This window comes from Phytophthora infestans, genomic scaffold, assembly GCF_000142945.1.
Source record: "Phytophthora infestans T30-4 supercont1.43 genomic scaffold, whole genome shotgun sequence".
In the NCBI taxonomy this organism is placed as follows: Eukaryota; Oomycota; class Peronosporomycetes; order Peronosporales; family Peronosporaceae; genus Phytophthora; species Phytophthora infestans.
In genome coordinates, this window is record NW_003303716.1 from 551,408 (window position 1) to 568,025 (window position 16,618).

Genomic DNA, 16,618 nt, shown 5'->3' on the forward strand with positions numbered 1-16,618 from the left:
AGGGATCAGAAAAATGGCATTCAATTAAATTTTGGAACTATGTCAGTGGTGGCAGCTGGTGGATCCACCGCAGCGTCCGTAGTATCAGATGCTGAGGATCCTACGGATGATGACAGAAAGAGCGAGGAGGATGCCATGGTGGCCGGCGTGTATGGATCTATGGATAGTGAGCAAGTATTATGTGAGGACAAGGGGCTATTAGTAAACTGATCAGTGCCAGTAACTTACCGCTGCCAAAGCAAACCAGGAAGCGTACACACCGTGAGGAAATGCCTTCAGAAGAGATTCGAGTGGAGCGTTATGCTGAATAAAAATAGTTTGAGGCCGAGTACCGAATGAGGCACAGCACTTTATAAATAGGCATAACCGCAACGAGAAAGCACAGCACGAAAATCACAAGCACACACACACACACACAAAGCTACATGTACCTATCTTCCATGATCCTGACAGCAGTGGCACAGAATCAACTGCCCAGAGTGCACTCACTGTCAGTCATAGAACGCCGAGGACATATTAGCGATAAGCCCTGGAAAGCAGCGAGCAGCTAGAATCCAACCAGACTCACGCTAGTCTTGCAACCGACGTGTACTGCCCCAGCAGGCGTAATCTCGATAAACACCGAGGAGGACTTGAGCAGGCTTGCGTGAAGTATACGAGCGTCGACGCCCAAACTATTTGAAAGATTGTACTGCGATTGTGACGCTGCCTACATCGCGTATCCTCGATAACATGGGAATACCCATCAGAGCGAGGAATGTGAGAATTTCAAACAATCACCGCGAGGCGAGGCGATCAAGCTTCGCAGACTTTTGGCGAAAGGCCGAGCTTGAAGAAATGGCTGCACTGAGACAAAAGGGCGCCATTATAGAGATACCTCGTAATGAAGTCCCACAAGACGAAAAACCTATCAGCACCCGATGGGTGTACGCAGTCAAGTCGGATCATCAGGGTTGTGTTATTCGCTTCATGGTCAGGCTTGCCGCCCTCGGAAAGTATCGGCGACCAGGCGCTGACTTTGTGGAGACGTTTTCTCCGGTCGCTCGGATGTCGTCCTTCCACTTAATGATGGCCCTTGCTGCAGCACTGAGCTTATAGCTTTACGGTGCTGACATCAATACAGCACACCTCAACGCACTGTTGGGGATACAGCAGTATTTGCGCTCAATCGAAGGCTTTCCACGTGAAATGGATAGACACAAGTATGGGGTTTTCAAGGCACTCTTCGGACTAAGGCAGTCAGGCAGAGAGTGGTTGAACGACTGGTTGCGCAAGCATAATATCAGCGCTCTCTTATGGAGCCATACCTCTACTACAAGTTTGATGATGACAGTGTCATGCTATTGCTGATTTACGTGGACGACATATTGGCTACAGCGAACGATGAGAATGCAAAAGTGCGAGTTATTCGACGAGTTGTATCAGAACTATGACATTAAAGATCAAGGCCTTTTGACAGAATATTTGGGCATTGGGATTGTGTAAACTGATGAGAGTATCACAATTCGACAGAACAAATATGCACGTAGGATTCTCGAGACGTTTGGTTACGATCGTGCTCACGCTGTCGGATATCGGATGGAGACCAATGCTCGCATGTGTCCAGTGGACACAGAGAAATAGCCAGACACGAGTTTCGCGCATCGGCAAGCAACTGGAATGCTAATGTATTTGGGTATTGGCTCAAGACCAGATTTGGCTTATGCAGTATGTCAGGCCAGTCGATTTGTATCGAAGCCTTTTGTTAAGCACGTGGGAGCTCTGAAACGTGCTCTACGCTATCTGGCAGGATCTATAGCCTATGGAATCTTGTACGACAGAGCCAAACAAACTCCGACAAGCATTGTACTCGATGGATACTGCGATAGTGACTGGACCAACGATCCAGAAACAACAAAAGAGTTCTATCGGATTCGTTTTTACCCTGGCCGGGGGTGCTGTCTTGCGGATGTCACAACGCCAATCAATTGTGGCCCTATCTACTGTTGAAGCTGGAGACGGCGCAGCGTACGAGGACACAATGGAAGCTGTCGCAGAGAGCACATACTGAGTAAAATTCTTTCTCAGCTGCGTGTAAATCTGAAGCTTAGCATCGAAAATAAAGCTGCGAACGTGCTGGCAGCTTATCCAACATATAGCCGACGAACCAGACACATCGAACTGCGATGGCATTTCGTACGTGAGCACATACATAAAGAAGCAGCCCAGCTGTGCAAGATAAAGAGGGACGTTAATCCGGCGGATGCGCTCACGAAACCGCTGGACAAGAAACACTCAAGGCGCTGCTGGGGATAATGGGCATTGAAAATGCTGACTAAGAGGTCGTCCGTATCAGCAGTGCTTCCTAGGGCCCGAAGCATTTGATTTAGTTGAAATGCACCTTGGCGATAAAACGATGATGCAGTTGAAGGTTGATATTGGGACCCGCGTCAATGGTAAGACTAAGTAAGAGAGAGGGAGAGAGACAAGTAAAAGGACGCGTGGCTTTGTATGGGAACCGGGCACAGCTCGGTGAGTGTTTGCAGAAGCTGGAAAGAGCTTAACGGTCTAATCTATTCGTCTTTTTATTCTCTTTTTCTTTGGTGTACAAGGCTGTCAGTGTCCAACAAGAACATAAAAGGGTAGTTCCTGTATTCACTTTCGATACAACAACTTAAATAAACTTGGGGCGCGCTGTAGGACATCTCAAATTCGGTACCCACCTTTGAATTTTGCCCACGGAATGAATGCTAAATAACAGAACAGAGACTGTAACTTAAAAACGAACTTGCTCTTTTGCCTCGCCACTTCAATGTAAAAAAGCAATACATGTAGCCTGGCGTGGACTATGCACTGTTACCGTTTAGTGGTCGAGGCGGAGCACGGCAGACTTGCATAACCACAAAGTGTTTGCGCTGACTGCATGCATGCGCTGCAGCTTGATTTTGGCACACAACTCGTTTAGCGTCCGTTCGAGATCGGCACCCAGAATTTGACGCCATCGATGTTATCGGCTTAGTGGGTTAGCTGCCATTGCGCCAATTCCTAGCACAATAAACCCACGCACCCTTCTGACTGTGGCCCAACCATATGAGGTGGATCCGGCTCAGATCCGAGCACGGATTGGAGATAAATCCCAGGGTGGATCCGGCTCAGATCCAGGTGTACGTCAAGGATCTGACATGGAGTCAATCGGACAAACCAGTGCTAGGGAAGACACACTCAAGTAACGAGAAGTGGATTATGAGGGCTTAAAGGACGAGCTAGACCGATCCAGTTCACAGTCGCTTGAAACAAGACATTGTGCATTCTGTGCTGGTAAACCTTGTGCTCTTCGTGGAGATATTTGATGACATCGAGGTATCCAATTTGGGCAGCCGTATTAATTACTTCTACCTTGCACTCTGCTGTCAATAGTAAATTTATCCGAAGATTCTCGATTACTTCGACATGGCCGTTCGTCAGTGCCCCAGACATCTCCGTTCTGCATCAGTAGCCTCGGTCGTGATGCTTCCCATATATCCACTGCAATACACTTACGTGTCCATTTACAGCCGCTGCTGCCACAGCCTTGACGATAATCCGCCAGGTAAGTAGATTTCCATCAGCTATTGTAGCGATTATTGATCCCCATCACTCGCTGCCACCCCCGTTGCCTTACTGAACAGCCAGTGACGGTAGAGCGTAATCATGTCGTCAGGATCTTCATGAGATGCGACGAGCTGCATCCACCACGCACTACCTGTTCTCTTGTAGGTATCTACAATGGTCCAGTCGAACGAGAAGCCGTCGAGAAAATTGTTTACGCTAGTATTGACCACATGTGCAGGACTGCCGATTATGGCAATGCCCAACAATAAATAATGAAGCACAAGCATAATAACCTCGCGCATACATGTAAGAACATCAAAACATACATAATGGAAACGTATACTTTTACTAGTGTCGTATTAACAAGTACTAAGTTGATATTTAGTAATATTATTTTGTCTCAGAAGAAAATATTCGGTGATATTTTTCATATTAGCTGGTCTTCAGGTGATATTTTCATAAGATTAACTTCGCCAATTCTGGAGTTAACCACGCAACACGTGCTGACAATTCGTGAGCACCAGAAACTTGATTGGCACAAAGGATGTGCCGAAGCAAGAACCTCTCATCAAAAGACGTTTCAACTAAGCGATCGATGGAGATCCTTAAAATTGTTGATTAAGAATAATAAAAAGTGACAAATGGGCTAGATATTCTTACCACGTAAAGTTAAAATACGATACATGTACTGCTGCAGGTGCGTGCTCAAGGCGTCGGAGGGAATCGCTTGATGAGTGCCAGTCGAGCTTGGTCGTCTCAAAGTGGCACCCACTGACCTCGTCAGTGTAGCTCGCGACTAGCCACTGTTGCAGCTCTAATGGGAGACGGATGGTCATGTTAATCGGTAGATCGAACCCCTCGTTGCGGTGCAAGTGTAGAAACATAATTACATCAAAATGTTTGTTGGCAATCGCACGTGTCATCGCAGATCTCGAGCAGCCTTCAGAGCGATGAGTATGAAGCCATTTCACAACATCCAAATGTCCAGCTTCAGCAGCCTTGTTCATCGCGTTGATGGTGCACCCCTCGGTGCGGTGGGCGTGTAGCCATTTGACAACTTTCAAATGCCCATACCGTGCAGCTTTGTCCATAGCTGCTGAAGTGCAACCCTCCGAACGATTGTCTCCAAGCCATTTCACGACATCGAAATGGCCATTTCGAGCCGCCCAATCCATCGCAAGTGGAGTGCAACCTTCACTGCGATTAGCATGTAGCCATTGCACTACGGCAACATGTCCGTTGCAGGCTGCATCGTTCATTGCTACCGTCGAGCAACCTTCGCTGCGGCCATTTTACAATTTCTAAATGACCCGCACCAGCAGCACCATCCATAGCCAGGGTAGTGCAACCTTCGCTTCGGTACTTGTGTAGCCATTTTACAACGTCTAGATGTCCATTCGTTGCAGCCTCGTCCACGGCGTTTACAGAGCATCCTTTGTCGCAATGCTCGTGCAGCCACTGGACTACATCCAGGTGACCACTTCGAGCTGCCCAGTCCATCGCTACAGTGCCGCAACTACCAGACCATCGCGTCTGAAGCCACTGGAGCACGTCTAGATGACCGTATTCCGCGGCGCCAACGAACACAGAGGAGTCACATGTGCTATCATCTGTGTCAAAGAGCCACTGTACTACATGCACATTCCCGTTCTGGGCTGCCTCTCTCATCGCATCACTGGTCAGTACCAAGCCCTGTTCACAGTGTAGCCACTTGATGACATCGAGATGTCCATTTGCGGCGGCAACAAGAAGCATCCCCTCGTGAACAGTTGCCATTTGCCGTGAGGCCAGATATTTTAAAAGTTGCAGGTTGCCAAGTTTCGCGAGGAAATACAACTTGAGATTTCCCCCAGATACGTCAAATCGTTCGATAATCCAGCGAGCAGTTTCCTCATGGCAACTATTAATGGCAAATTGCAACATGTCACTTGCATCCGATGCAAATTCATCGCAAAGCCACTTGGCGATACTCAAGTTCCCCGCCTTGACAGCAGAACGTAGTACCTTGTCCATGCATTCTGTTCGAGGCATTGCGCGCTCTCGCAGACAAGCAACAACATTGTGATGTTTGTTTTCCAGTGCGCCACATATCTCGATGTCTCTAAAGTGAACTCGTTCTTGTTGAATATCATAAAGCCATTGCAATATCTCAAGGTGGCCATTGGCAGCAGCTACAGTAGTCACGTTGTCTACAGGCTCAACTGGCAGGTATCTCTCCATGAGCCAGCGGAGTGTTAGTAGATCTCCGCGACTGGCAGCGAGTTCCGACGTTTGGTTGAGCAGCAACGCTTAAAGAATGGGTCCTGGGTCTCCGATTCCTCACGAGCATCTACGAATTGCACGCAACGGAGACTTTTCGTCCGTTTGTAGGCCATGATAATCGTCCAGTCGGCAGAGAATGTGTCGAGGAATGCGTCAAGCGTGCGTGTTACATGGGAAAGCTCGCCGCAGTCTTCAGGTAGACAGGAACGAATTACCACGCGAGCAGTTTGGAGCAGGAGTTCTCTCATCCTTCCTGTGTCAATTTGTTGTTGAGTGAAGTGTACCGCAAATATGGATCCGCGTACCGGTACTGTACCAATTTGGGCTAAATTATTGCTGCCGGGAAGAATTCAATTGCAATCTATCAGGCGTCACAAAATTTAAATCGCTCGATTCTAGTTTGTTTGCTTGCGACAGCTAACTTTGCTTGCCAACGTATAATTTACATGTACCTCGCGCTTGTCTACACGTGGTGCTGCTTGCCGATTTCTGCGATCAGGTCTCGCACGTACCTCTTAATGTCGTTTTGTGTGGCCTGGACAGTCTCCAGGACTTCATCATGAGAAGCCGCCTCACGCTCTTCGCCTGGGAACAGCGCCTTGTTAGTGATAAGCGACAAACCGATGACTTTCAGTCCGCAGTGGGCTGCCACAATGACCTCGGGCACTGTACTCATGCCGACAGCGTCGCTCCCGACCAATCGGAGGAAGCGACACTCGGTCGGCGTCTCGTATGTAGGTCCAGACACGAAGCAGTAGACTCCTTTTCGGACCTTGTGAGTTAGACCGAGATCTTCGGCAACTTTGACGGCCAGATCCTGCAACTTTTTGTCGTAGCAGTTCGATAGCGGGGTGAAGCGAGCACCGAAGCGAGAGTCGTTTGGGCCGATAAGCGGGTGCTGACCTGATAGCCCTGGCATATTGAGGTGGTCATTCATGATCATTAGATCTCCCACATTAAAGTCCGGGTTTAGGCCACCTGCGGCGTTGGTTACCAGTAGGTATTTGATGCCTAGCAAGTACATAACGCGAATAGGCAGTGCTGTCTCGCGCATGGCGTAGCCCTCGTAGCAATGGAAACGGCCGCGCATGCACACGACACGGATACCGTCCAGGTCTCCAAAGACCAACTCGCCGGCGTGGCCTTCGACAGTGGAGCGAGGGAATTGAGGAATGTCTTCGTATTTGATAACCTCCTGATTCTCCAGACATTTGCTGAGTCCACCAAGACCAGAGCCACACACGACGCCAATGAGCGGGCGAGCAGTGATGCGTTCCTGGAGAAAGTCGTTGATGGTGTCGATACGCTCTTTGGGCAGCGTCTCGTCGGCCATTTGGCCCGTGGAGAGACGACGCACGTGTTGCGTCGGGTTAATTTCCTTGTTGGCAAGTGTGGCCACCGAGCTCACGTTCGTGTTGCTGCGCGGACTCCCGTCCACGCTGTGGCTGTGGCGCTGGCGGGTCGCGCATGTCGGTGCGGGCTGAGGGGACGGCGGGTCAGGCGCCGCAGCTTTGAGCACGGGGCTAGCGGTGGGCGACTCGAAATCGTTCAGCATGGTTTTGAAGGGCTGTTGATAATTTGCACTTGATTCGGCACTGAATGTTGCTGACAGGCGGCGGATTGAGAACTGAGAGCATTCTGCGACTAGCAGCGGCAACTTCGCGTTTGGTCCACGTTTGCCGCGTCATCGTTGAACATGCGGGAACACATGAAACGGCCCGAAATTCGCATTCACCGCTCATTTTCGCAGCATGCATTCAGGCTGTGTAAGCCTTACTCAGTAAGGCGGTGCTCGAAGAATTTTCTTTTGAAGGTATGGCGGCACTGGATTGCCTTGCGCGAGGTGGTTGAAGATGCAGCGAGTGACGGCCTCGACTCGAGGCCGTCGAGGCTCGAGTGAACTGGTATTATAGCGGCAGAAAATGAAGGGGCTAGTAATCAAATCCCCATGGGGGGCTCAATTTTGATAAAACCAGATATGACATTTAGATATGTGATAAAACCGCCCATTTTGAGTATGATTTTGGTGTTAAAACCGGCTAATTCGCAGTAGTTTTGTCGCTACAGGCTCCCCAAAAAGGTGTCTCCAAGGAACTTTAAACGGGGAAACAGTTGCTATAATGCTGATATTCTATTGGTCAAGAGTGTGGAAAGGGCAAAACAGTTGTACAAACAGGCGTTAAAAATAAAACGTTCAAATGAAGCTCATGAGGAAGATGGTGGGTAATCACTCTTTAAATATATACAAATCCTTCTTTTTAAATGTGGATGGTACATTCTACTAGCGAAAGCATAAAATTGTAAGATTTTCATAACAGAGCAGTTTTAACCCTACATGGGCCAAAACGACAAGCGCACCTCGGCGAAATTGGTGTCTGGGTCGAGGTTCCATGCCCAGAGCACCCGAAAAACTGTGCTTTTCCCAAGGCGCGTCGCCTCTTTAGTTCGATCGCGCGAGTCCCACCCTCCACTTCTGCCTGCTTTGGCCTCGGCGACGAAATAACCATATACATTGCAAACTAGGGTTTTCTCGCCCGGACTGAGCTGGTGTCTGCGTTGCACTGCGCTTCCTGAAATGAAAGAGATGAAGAGTCTTAATTTATGGAAGAAGGAACTACGAAACCTCAGCTTTCTATCCGCGCCCTTTGCACTTAATTTAAGGCTATTTTGGTGAAGTTATCGCCGATTATCCAAAGATAATAATTTATTTCGGATTAGCTAGCCCCATCATTTTCTGCCGCTATAATAGCGGCGGAGTTCTTGTCACAGGCGATCGCCTCAGGATGGTGTACTCTCAGTCTCGGCCAGTGTTGAAGTCAAAACTGCAACGCTCGTCTACCGTCGTCGCGTTGACTGGCGCGAAGCAGCCAACGCATACATTTGCAAGTTGCAAAATGTAATCTTATGAGCAATGCGCATGACAGAGGAAGAAGTTGCTAAGCTCGATCTCGGTTTGTAAGTCCTATAGAACTACCTCGAAGTAACATTTTTTATAACAAGTGTATACGCTATTAATAGCAGGGAAGGCGGGCGGAATACATAATTTGAAGTATCAGTAATACCATAATCTATCTGCGCTGTTGTTGACAACTTTCGAGCTCAAATACTTATGACTGATACTAATAATATCGAATTGAATAGTTGCGGTAGGTGCCCATTGGCTTGCATTCGCTTGCCATGCAGCGTGTGCGATGGAGCTGTGAAGCTTGGCTTGTTTAATCTTGCCACGGGATTATTGTGGCTTGATAAATACTTAGTACTTGAAGCTGATACAACATTACCACGAAAAATACCTCCCACCGGCGATGCTATAATAATACCGAGCGGATCCTTCCTTCTTACAGAGCTATCTCGCACTCTCACCTGAGTTTACCTTGCGGCAAGTACGCTGACTGTACTGCCGAAGATCAGGACAAGCAGATAATTTACGAAAGCAAGTGAATGAAAAGGCCAGCATGTCAAAAATGTTCAACTGCAGCTCGTCATCCACAAGGAAAAGCACTAGAAGCGCGGGTGTTGCAGTAGATAAAGTAAACTGTTTGCTGACGAGCTGACAAAATCGTTGAAGATGTTGATCTGGGGTCCAAGCTTGACATCACAATCGAGTTTCTTCAGCATCAGCTTGCTAACGTCGATTGATCGAATGGAATGCCATGAAAGTCAGACGACAGTTGTTCTGGATCCATTCGCTTCGACGGCATCGGACATACTCCACGGACGGCACGCTCAGCCAAGGCCTACCCGCTAAAACTAGCGCAGCAAAGCTTGGCTGCATCACAGTGTGTGATGGTAGACCAGCACTGTAGATGAAGTCGACGACGAGATCGTTCAGCTTCTCTTGGGTCATGATGGAGCTGCTTCCAATATCCCTCCTGACGCGGTTCCTCGTGGGTTGTCGCCCCTGGACAGCAGCCCTTCTGAACGCGTTTCTCCCCACCTCTGTCCAGAGATCACAGGCTCTCAGGATATGACGATCCAGCTTCGCAACCTTTGCGTTGGGGATCAACTCGAAGCATTTTTTGCACTTGACGTCCTTCGTTCCAGCAATTCGGTCAAAGTACTCCCACACAGCATATCGTTGTCCTCCTCCTGCCATGATAGCTTCATCATAAAGACAAATTAGCCTCAGCTCCCCATCTCATGGCTCCCTCCCCTCCCTACCTTCAGTCCTACCTTCAGGACTTGCCTTTCACCTGCGCGTCTCCAGTGCGGAATCAGAGTGAATGTTGTTGAAGTGCAAGAGATTAGAAATTACCTCAATAGCCAGAACAATTACTGTAAACTGTCAAAATAAGCATATCGCAATTGACAATTACACGATCGTGTCAAAATGAGCTCATAGATCTACCTCTACAGCCTTATGTTCCGAAGCACCAGGCAAGAGTCTGCATCGATGCTCGAGCGATCGAAGTCGTGCATGGGCATCTTCGTAATCCGGATTCAGCGCCACCAACTCCCGAATATCCTTCAGCGCCATATGAAAGTCACGTTGCTGTTCGTACGCATCAGCTCGTCGAAGCCTCGCAAATACATTCTTCGGACGACGTTCCAATACATACGTACAGTCAGTAATCACAGCTGAGAACTCGCCTCGTGTCTGGTTAGCGCGAGAGCGGTACAAGTAGCAGTGCATGACCACGTCGTCGTCGTCAGACTGGGACGCATCGATGGCCTTAGTGTAGAACTTGATCGCATCTTCGTACGAACGCAGCTGGAACGCCCTGTACCCTTTCTCCTTAAACCAATTAGTGAGTGGCAGTCCCGCTTCTTTGGCTTCTTCAGCTTCAAGTTGGCTTATAAAGCGCGTAATACCTGCGTGTCGAGGGTCCACTTCTTGTCCGCGATACAGCGTACTCAAGGCCTGGTCATGTTGACCAGCAGCATGTAATGCCAAGGCGAGACGGTAGTATCCTTCTACCTGTCGGTAGTTGATTCGAATACATCTCGACGCATCTTCAATCGCCTTCGTGTGATCTCCACGAGCAGCATGGGCGATACTACGATGTAGATGCACCCAGTCGTTCTTCGGATCCAGTTCCAGAGCTTCCGAGTAGCACTCGATCGCAAGAGTAAAGTCTTTCTTCCTTAATGCATCGTCGCCGTCTTTCTTCTTGAGTTTCGCCGACTCTGCCGCTGTCATACGACGCAATACCGTGCCATCTCCACCTTTAAGTCGGGCTTTGTATAGCTTCTCAGTGTCCGCTAGAGCGTCTTGGATCTTCGTAAACTTGGGATCGACTTTCGTTCCCTTGCGTAGTGATGCCATCGCTTCCTTAAACTTGCCCATGGCCTTAAGAGCCAATCCGTGACGGAGATATCCCGTCACATCGTATGGGTTGTAGCGCATACAGCGATACGCGTCATCTGTTGCCTTCTTAAACATCGACGCTTCCATGTATGCTAGACTGTCACATCATTAAAAAAATATGTAAGAAATAATAAATTTCGGTAAAAAAAACCATCATTCACATACCTTCGGTCTCCATAGTAACCAGCACGTTTACGATCCAGCGCAATCGCTTCGGTGAATTTGTCAATTGCCAAGTGATATTCGCCGTCTTCGAGACTCTTGTAGCCTTCGCTCCGCTTGAATTTCGCCATAGTACTCTTGACTTCTTGGACAAGTCGACGGTCAATGACGAGACTGTCTTCCATCACCGCAACACCTCGACATTTCCACAATTGTCGCTTAGCGTCGTCGTTCTCAGCGATAATTTCAAGGAGGAACGACGCTGCAAAGTCCACTTGTTGAGGAGAAGATCGATGCTTGACGACAGCAAGGAGAATTTTCACGACTTTCGACTCGACGAGGATTGTCACGAAGTCGGAGTTGAGAGTAGAGATCAGCTGTAGCAACTCCAAAGCACAAAGAGTACAAGCGTCCGAGTAGTTTCTCCACACCAGCTCCATCAGAGTCAGTAGTCCTTCTCGTTCCACAAGAGTCCACGCAGTTGAGAGCTCGAGATCCTCCTTCATAGCTGCCAACGACTCTACAAAAAGAGCTTCATCAGGTTCTGTTCGGAGACTTTCCAGAAGACCAATAACTGGGTGTAACATAGGGTCAGTGGCTTCGTCATAGCTACGTGCTGTCTGGAACTCAGCAGGCACGATCATCAATGCATCGTCTTCTACACAGCTCTCGCCCGTTGTCACTCCTTCTACGTCGTCGTCACTTAATAGAACTGCGCTGTCGTCATCGGAGATGGCATCTTTGAAGCTTCCAGTGTCGCTGTCCATTTCTTGCTCCGGTTGGTCATAAGCTGAGTGGTTGCTGTTAGCTTCAGGAGCCGGAGATGCCTCAGCACTATCGTCCGTGCTGGTTGAGCTGCCGTCTTCACCTAGAGCGACATAGAGGGAGCGTACCACTTCACGAGAGCGAGGTACCGTTGCCTTACTCTCTTCTTCATTCATCCAAATACTCGCAACTTTCTCTTCATTCACCGGAGCAGCGTCCCACGCGACAGCACCCGAGTATCGCTGTCTTCGAGCTGACATAGAGTCCTTGACTCGTCGACCAGTCTGCTCTACCGTGGACGCCTCACTGGGAGCTGACAAGTCCGTCGCAGTCACTTCTTCAACCGCTTCCACTCGATCTGACGGTGCACTAATAAATGGTTCAGCAGTAGACGACCCCGTTGGCTCCTTATCAACACTAGAGTTCAGGTCTGAGCCCGATTCTTCAGCTGAGACAGCGTTCGGTTCCTCACTAGACAAACGCGTCAGCTTGGCCAGAGCTTCTTGCGCCATAACCACCAAGTCTTGCGTACTACTGCTGCGTGAATCACTCGCTTTATCTCCCATTCCCAGTCGTTTCAGCTCTTGAGAGGCAATATTCAACAGACTGGACACACACACGAGCTTCTGCGAAGCCTGTTCCTCGATCTCTCCCAAATCTGCTGCACTCCCGTTGCCAGATCGCTCCGATATCTCTTTCAGATCTTGAAAAGCTTCGCTTAACGACGTGGACACGTGCTCCACTGTGGCAGCTGCATCGGCTTCCATCGTCTTCAAGTCCGTAGTACTACTACCTCTTGATCGGCTCTCGTTGCTGAGATGTTGAAGCTTTTGTGATACTTCCTCGAGCACACTTGATACACGATCCACTTTGGACACTGCGTCCGTTTCGAGACCTTCTAGATCCTTGGAGCTACTATTCTGTGATCGATTAAACACTCGGTTGCCGTATCCCAGTCGCTTGAGCTCTTGGGACGCTTCACTCAGTGTAATACGCTGCTTCGGATCAGCTGCACACATCTTCTCAATGAGTGACCAGGCCTGCACAGAGATGTACTTTGGACGAGGTGGGAGGAGACTTAAGTTGCCCTTAAGTGTCCGGATCTTGGCGATATCCAAGCCTGCCCACGGTACTGTACGTGTTAGTGCCTCTAGGATGCACATACCAAAGGCATAGACATCTGTAGCGAACGACGTGGCAGACGCACTTGAACCACTGGACAGAAGCGCTGAGCCAGTCTCAGAGAGAGATCGAAGTGACTCTCGATACGCCACATGCTCTCGTAAACACTCCGGAGCTTGCCACCGGATCAGTTCTTCAGCGTCTGCGTCGAACACGTCCAATTGGAAATATTCCGTGAGTCCCGAGTCCCTAGCGTCACAAGCCAATGTGTACAGCCCAAAGTCAGCGATCACAGCTCGACCTTTCTTGTCAACTAGGATGTTGTTGCAACGTAGACCTCCGTGTACGATACTGTGCTGTTCGTGGAGATACAACAAGCCTCGACTGGCACCGTAGAGTAGTTGCCACGTCAAGGCCTCCATCTTGCCGGTACTCTCCGGTCCGGCACATTGCTTTGCTCGTGTTTCTAGTGCTGCGAGATACGACGTCAGACCGCCGTATGTGGTAAAGTCTCGTACGAGATAGGGCGGTGTTGCAGCGTGTGAAGCTCCACGTACAGTCACGACATTTGGGTGTCGAACACGAGTCCACTTGGCCACTCCACTACGAGCGAATAATTGCTCTACGAATTGATATTGCACATCAGGGAGAGCCCACAGACACTTGACTGCTACGGTGGATGTTGAGCTACTGAGAGCTCCTTCACTATTGTAGTTGTATCTGTATGCTTCACCACGATGAAGTGTGGATCCAAAAGACCCTCTTGAGTGGCCGATCGTGTGTTCAGTTAGAGAAAAATCCACTTCACATCCGGGTAAAAACCACCGCGGGACTCGACGAAGATGTAAATCACACAAATTAGAGATGCGTCGATGGGTCATTTTAAGCGTCTCCACGAGTTGGGTTGAATGACCTCTGGGTGGGTCATTGGATGCGAACTCCGCGACCAATCCCAGTAGCATCAACGCTTGACGACGCTCACTTGGGAACTCTTTATTGACAAAAGTTGGAGTCGACAGTAGCGCCATGAGTGTGTCGTGCAGAGTCTTCTCGTCTTGCAATCGGTTGGAGGCAAATTGCTGTTTCCACTCGAGTAATGAGCTTGTGGCACTAGCCAGCGAGTTGTCTACTAGCACCACGTTCAGCTCATGGTGGACTCTTGCCAGTCCAGACAGGAGTCGACGACTAGCGGCCACTTTTGCCACAAGGTTGGGGAGTTTTAAGTGTTGATCCAACACAGCTTTGAGCTGGTTGAGGAGCACGATAAAGTGTGACAACCGGAAGCCCACAGGCAAAGACCCATGCTTAGCAGCACTCGCAATTCGTAGGAAAGCTTGGTGTAGTCTTGCATGCGCTTGCAGACAGGCCCGAGGACGGTCTCGAACCTGTTGACACAGTCCGAAGATTGAGTGCAGGAAGGCCAACACCTTGTTAGCGTTGGGCAGCGTCCGCATAGCCGCCTGGTCCATCGAGGTGGGCGAGGATGGCGCAGTAGAGGCCTCGGATCGAGTGGCTGTGGCGGCCGAAATAGCGCGACCTTGGCCCTCGAAGAGTAGCGGCGTCATGGCATCATCGTCCATCGCGTTGGTTTCCTAGCGGTGGAAACGGCAAGGTGCCTTGTCAGCGCTTTCTGCGTCTGAAGAGCGCTGTTAAGAAGTGTGTGTCTCCACCTGGCAGCGACATTGAGGCAGAGAGGCCGGGATTGTGCCCAGATGACTCGCACGCAGCCCTACATCGACACTCTTTAGCGCTGATTAGGACACAGGGGTTCAGAGTCTCTGCCGCGTTTGGAATACAGAAATGATTGCAAACAAAATTCTGGTAAAAAAATCTGCAGAATTATAGAAGATGAAAAATGGCTTCATGTAAAGAGATGCAGGACGCACGCCATGGTTTTGAGGGGCTTGTGGTCATGCTGACTGCTTCAATCTACGGACTGAATAGCCGCCATGAAAACGCCGAGAGCTTCAGTTTTCTCCGCAGCTGAGATACATGAACTGTGCTGGTTGCCGAGGCACGTTACTACAGTGCTTGTGCGGTCGAAATGCTTGCAGATTTCAATCCGATAAAATGCGATGGAGCAATAGCTGGAGGGTTCTTGGAACGCCTCTGCGTTTTCGTGAAGAACGACTTCCAATTGAGTGGAATTGTGAGCTTTGTCGAAACTTACAATTTCGTCGAAATTTGCCGTTTCGGTCCAATTCTCAAGCCGTTCAGATAACAGCGGGAGCCTGAAATCTGATTAAAAATAGAGGCGCTTTGCCAGATTTCAGGAGAATTTTGCTCAGGATCCGCATGTAACCGTTTAGGCAAATCGCTCATATTTTGTGCTTGTTTGTTAATACCTACAATAACTTACTGTGACGGGGTCTGTGACGGGGTCACACAGCACCTTGCGCAAGAGGAAGTTATCTTCCGAGAGTATACAAACTCTCAGTGAACGGCAGTTCACAGGTCCCCTCTTTTATTAAAGAGAGCGAAGTGACCCAAATAAGGTAGATTGTAAACTGAGTATATTTATAGGTAGATTAAGTTTGGGTTTAATACAAACTGTTAGTTACCTATAGAAATGCAATGTCATTTAACCAATGGTTGGCTTTGAACGACCTTGGTACCTTGTACCCAATATCTCGGAGTATGACGTGTCATACTCCTGAAGTGTGAAGTGTCACACTTCATGTAACCAGGGTACACTCGGGGCTACGTACCCCGTTACATCCTCCCCCACTTATTACCGACCAATCAGAATGAAGAGGTGTTCATCACAAACTCTCATTCTCAAAGTCGAAAACCATCGACTTGGCCGCGCGAGCGCGGCGGAGGCTCACTTCACAGTTAGAGCCCCGAGCAGCAACCTGTGCGCTCTTCGTCTAGGTCTCCACTTCGACCGTTAACATGCCTCGTGGCACTACTAAGAGCGGTGCTAAGACACGCTCCAAGGCTGCAGCCGGTAAGGCGCAGGCCAAGAGCACTAAGCCTCACGGCAAAGGCTCTGCACTCAAGGAGGCTACTCAGGTGGCCTCCGAGGCGATCGGTTCCTCGGGTGACGCGGCTGCGGACAAGCGCGCATGCAGTCGCCGCAGTCCGTCGCCCTCGTCTTCAGACAACCGTCCGAACCCTCGGTTCGTAGAACGCGAGTTCAACTCGGGCAGTAAAGACGATGCCGAGTCCGAGAGCACTCAGGATGCTCCTGCGGGCTCTGTGGGAGAGCACAGCCCAGTGCCCAGTGAGCACAAAGAAGGCAGCGTGCAGTCGCCCGCTAGTAATCACGGTGATCACAGTCCCAGGACCTCTGTGCGCTCTGAGAGTCCGGCCGTTAAGGCTAAGGGCGCTCCCAAAGCCGGTGGCGATAAGTAAGATAATCCTCGCAAACGTCTCTCGCTTGCCAAGGGTCTTGCGCGCGCTAAGGCCTCTAAAGCCGGAGGCGCC

At 49.6% G+C, this 16,618-nt stretch overlaps 3 protein-coding genes across 3 annotated transcripts; all 3 read right to left on the reverse strand.

Moving 5' to 3' along the window:
- Nucleotides 1-4,366: 4,366 nt before the first annotated feature.
- Nucleotides 4,367-4,745, reverse strand: PITG_16202 (uncharacterized protein; the record flags this gene model as incomplete). The annotated part of the gene is made up of 2 exons (XM_002897566.1): nucleotides 4,367-4,382; nucleotides 4,453-4,745. 2 exons carry the CDS (start codon nucleotides 4,743-4,745, stop codon nucleotides 4,367-4,369), a joined length of 309 nt encoding a protein of 102 aa, XP_002897612.1.
- A 1,454-nt stretch (nucleotides 4,746-6,199) lies between these two features.
- Nucleotides 6,200-7,437, reverse strand: PITG_16203 (purine nucleoside phosphorylase 1; the record flags this gene model as incomplete). The annotated part of the gene is made up of 1 exon (XM_002897567.1): nucleotides 6,200-7,437. One exon carries the CDS (start codon nucleotides 7,385-7,387, stop codon nucleotides 6,296-6,298), a length of 1,092 nt encoding a protein of 363 aa, XP_002897613.1.
- Nucleotides 7,438-10,145: 2,708 nt separating this feature from the next.
- On the reverse strand, nucleotides 10,146-14,828 carry PITG_16204 (protein kinase; the record flags this gene model as incomplete). Its single annotated transcript, XM_002897568.1, has 2 exons — nucleotides 10,146-11,237; nucleotides 11,306-14,828. The coding sequence occupies 2 exons, from the start codon at nucleotides 14,767-14,769 to the stop codon at nucleotides 10,169-10,171; spliced, it is 4,533 nt and encodes a 1,510-aa protein (XP_002897614.1).
- Between the last annotated feature and the right edge of the window lie 1,790 nt (nucleotides 14,829-16,618).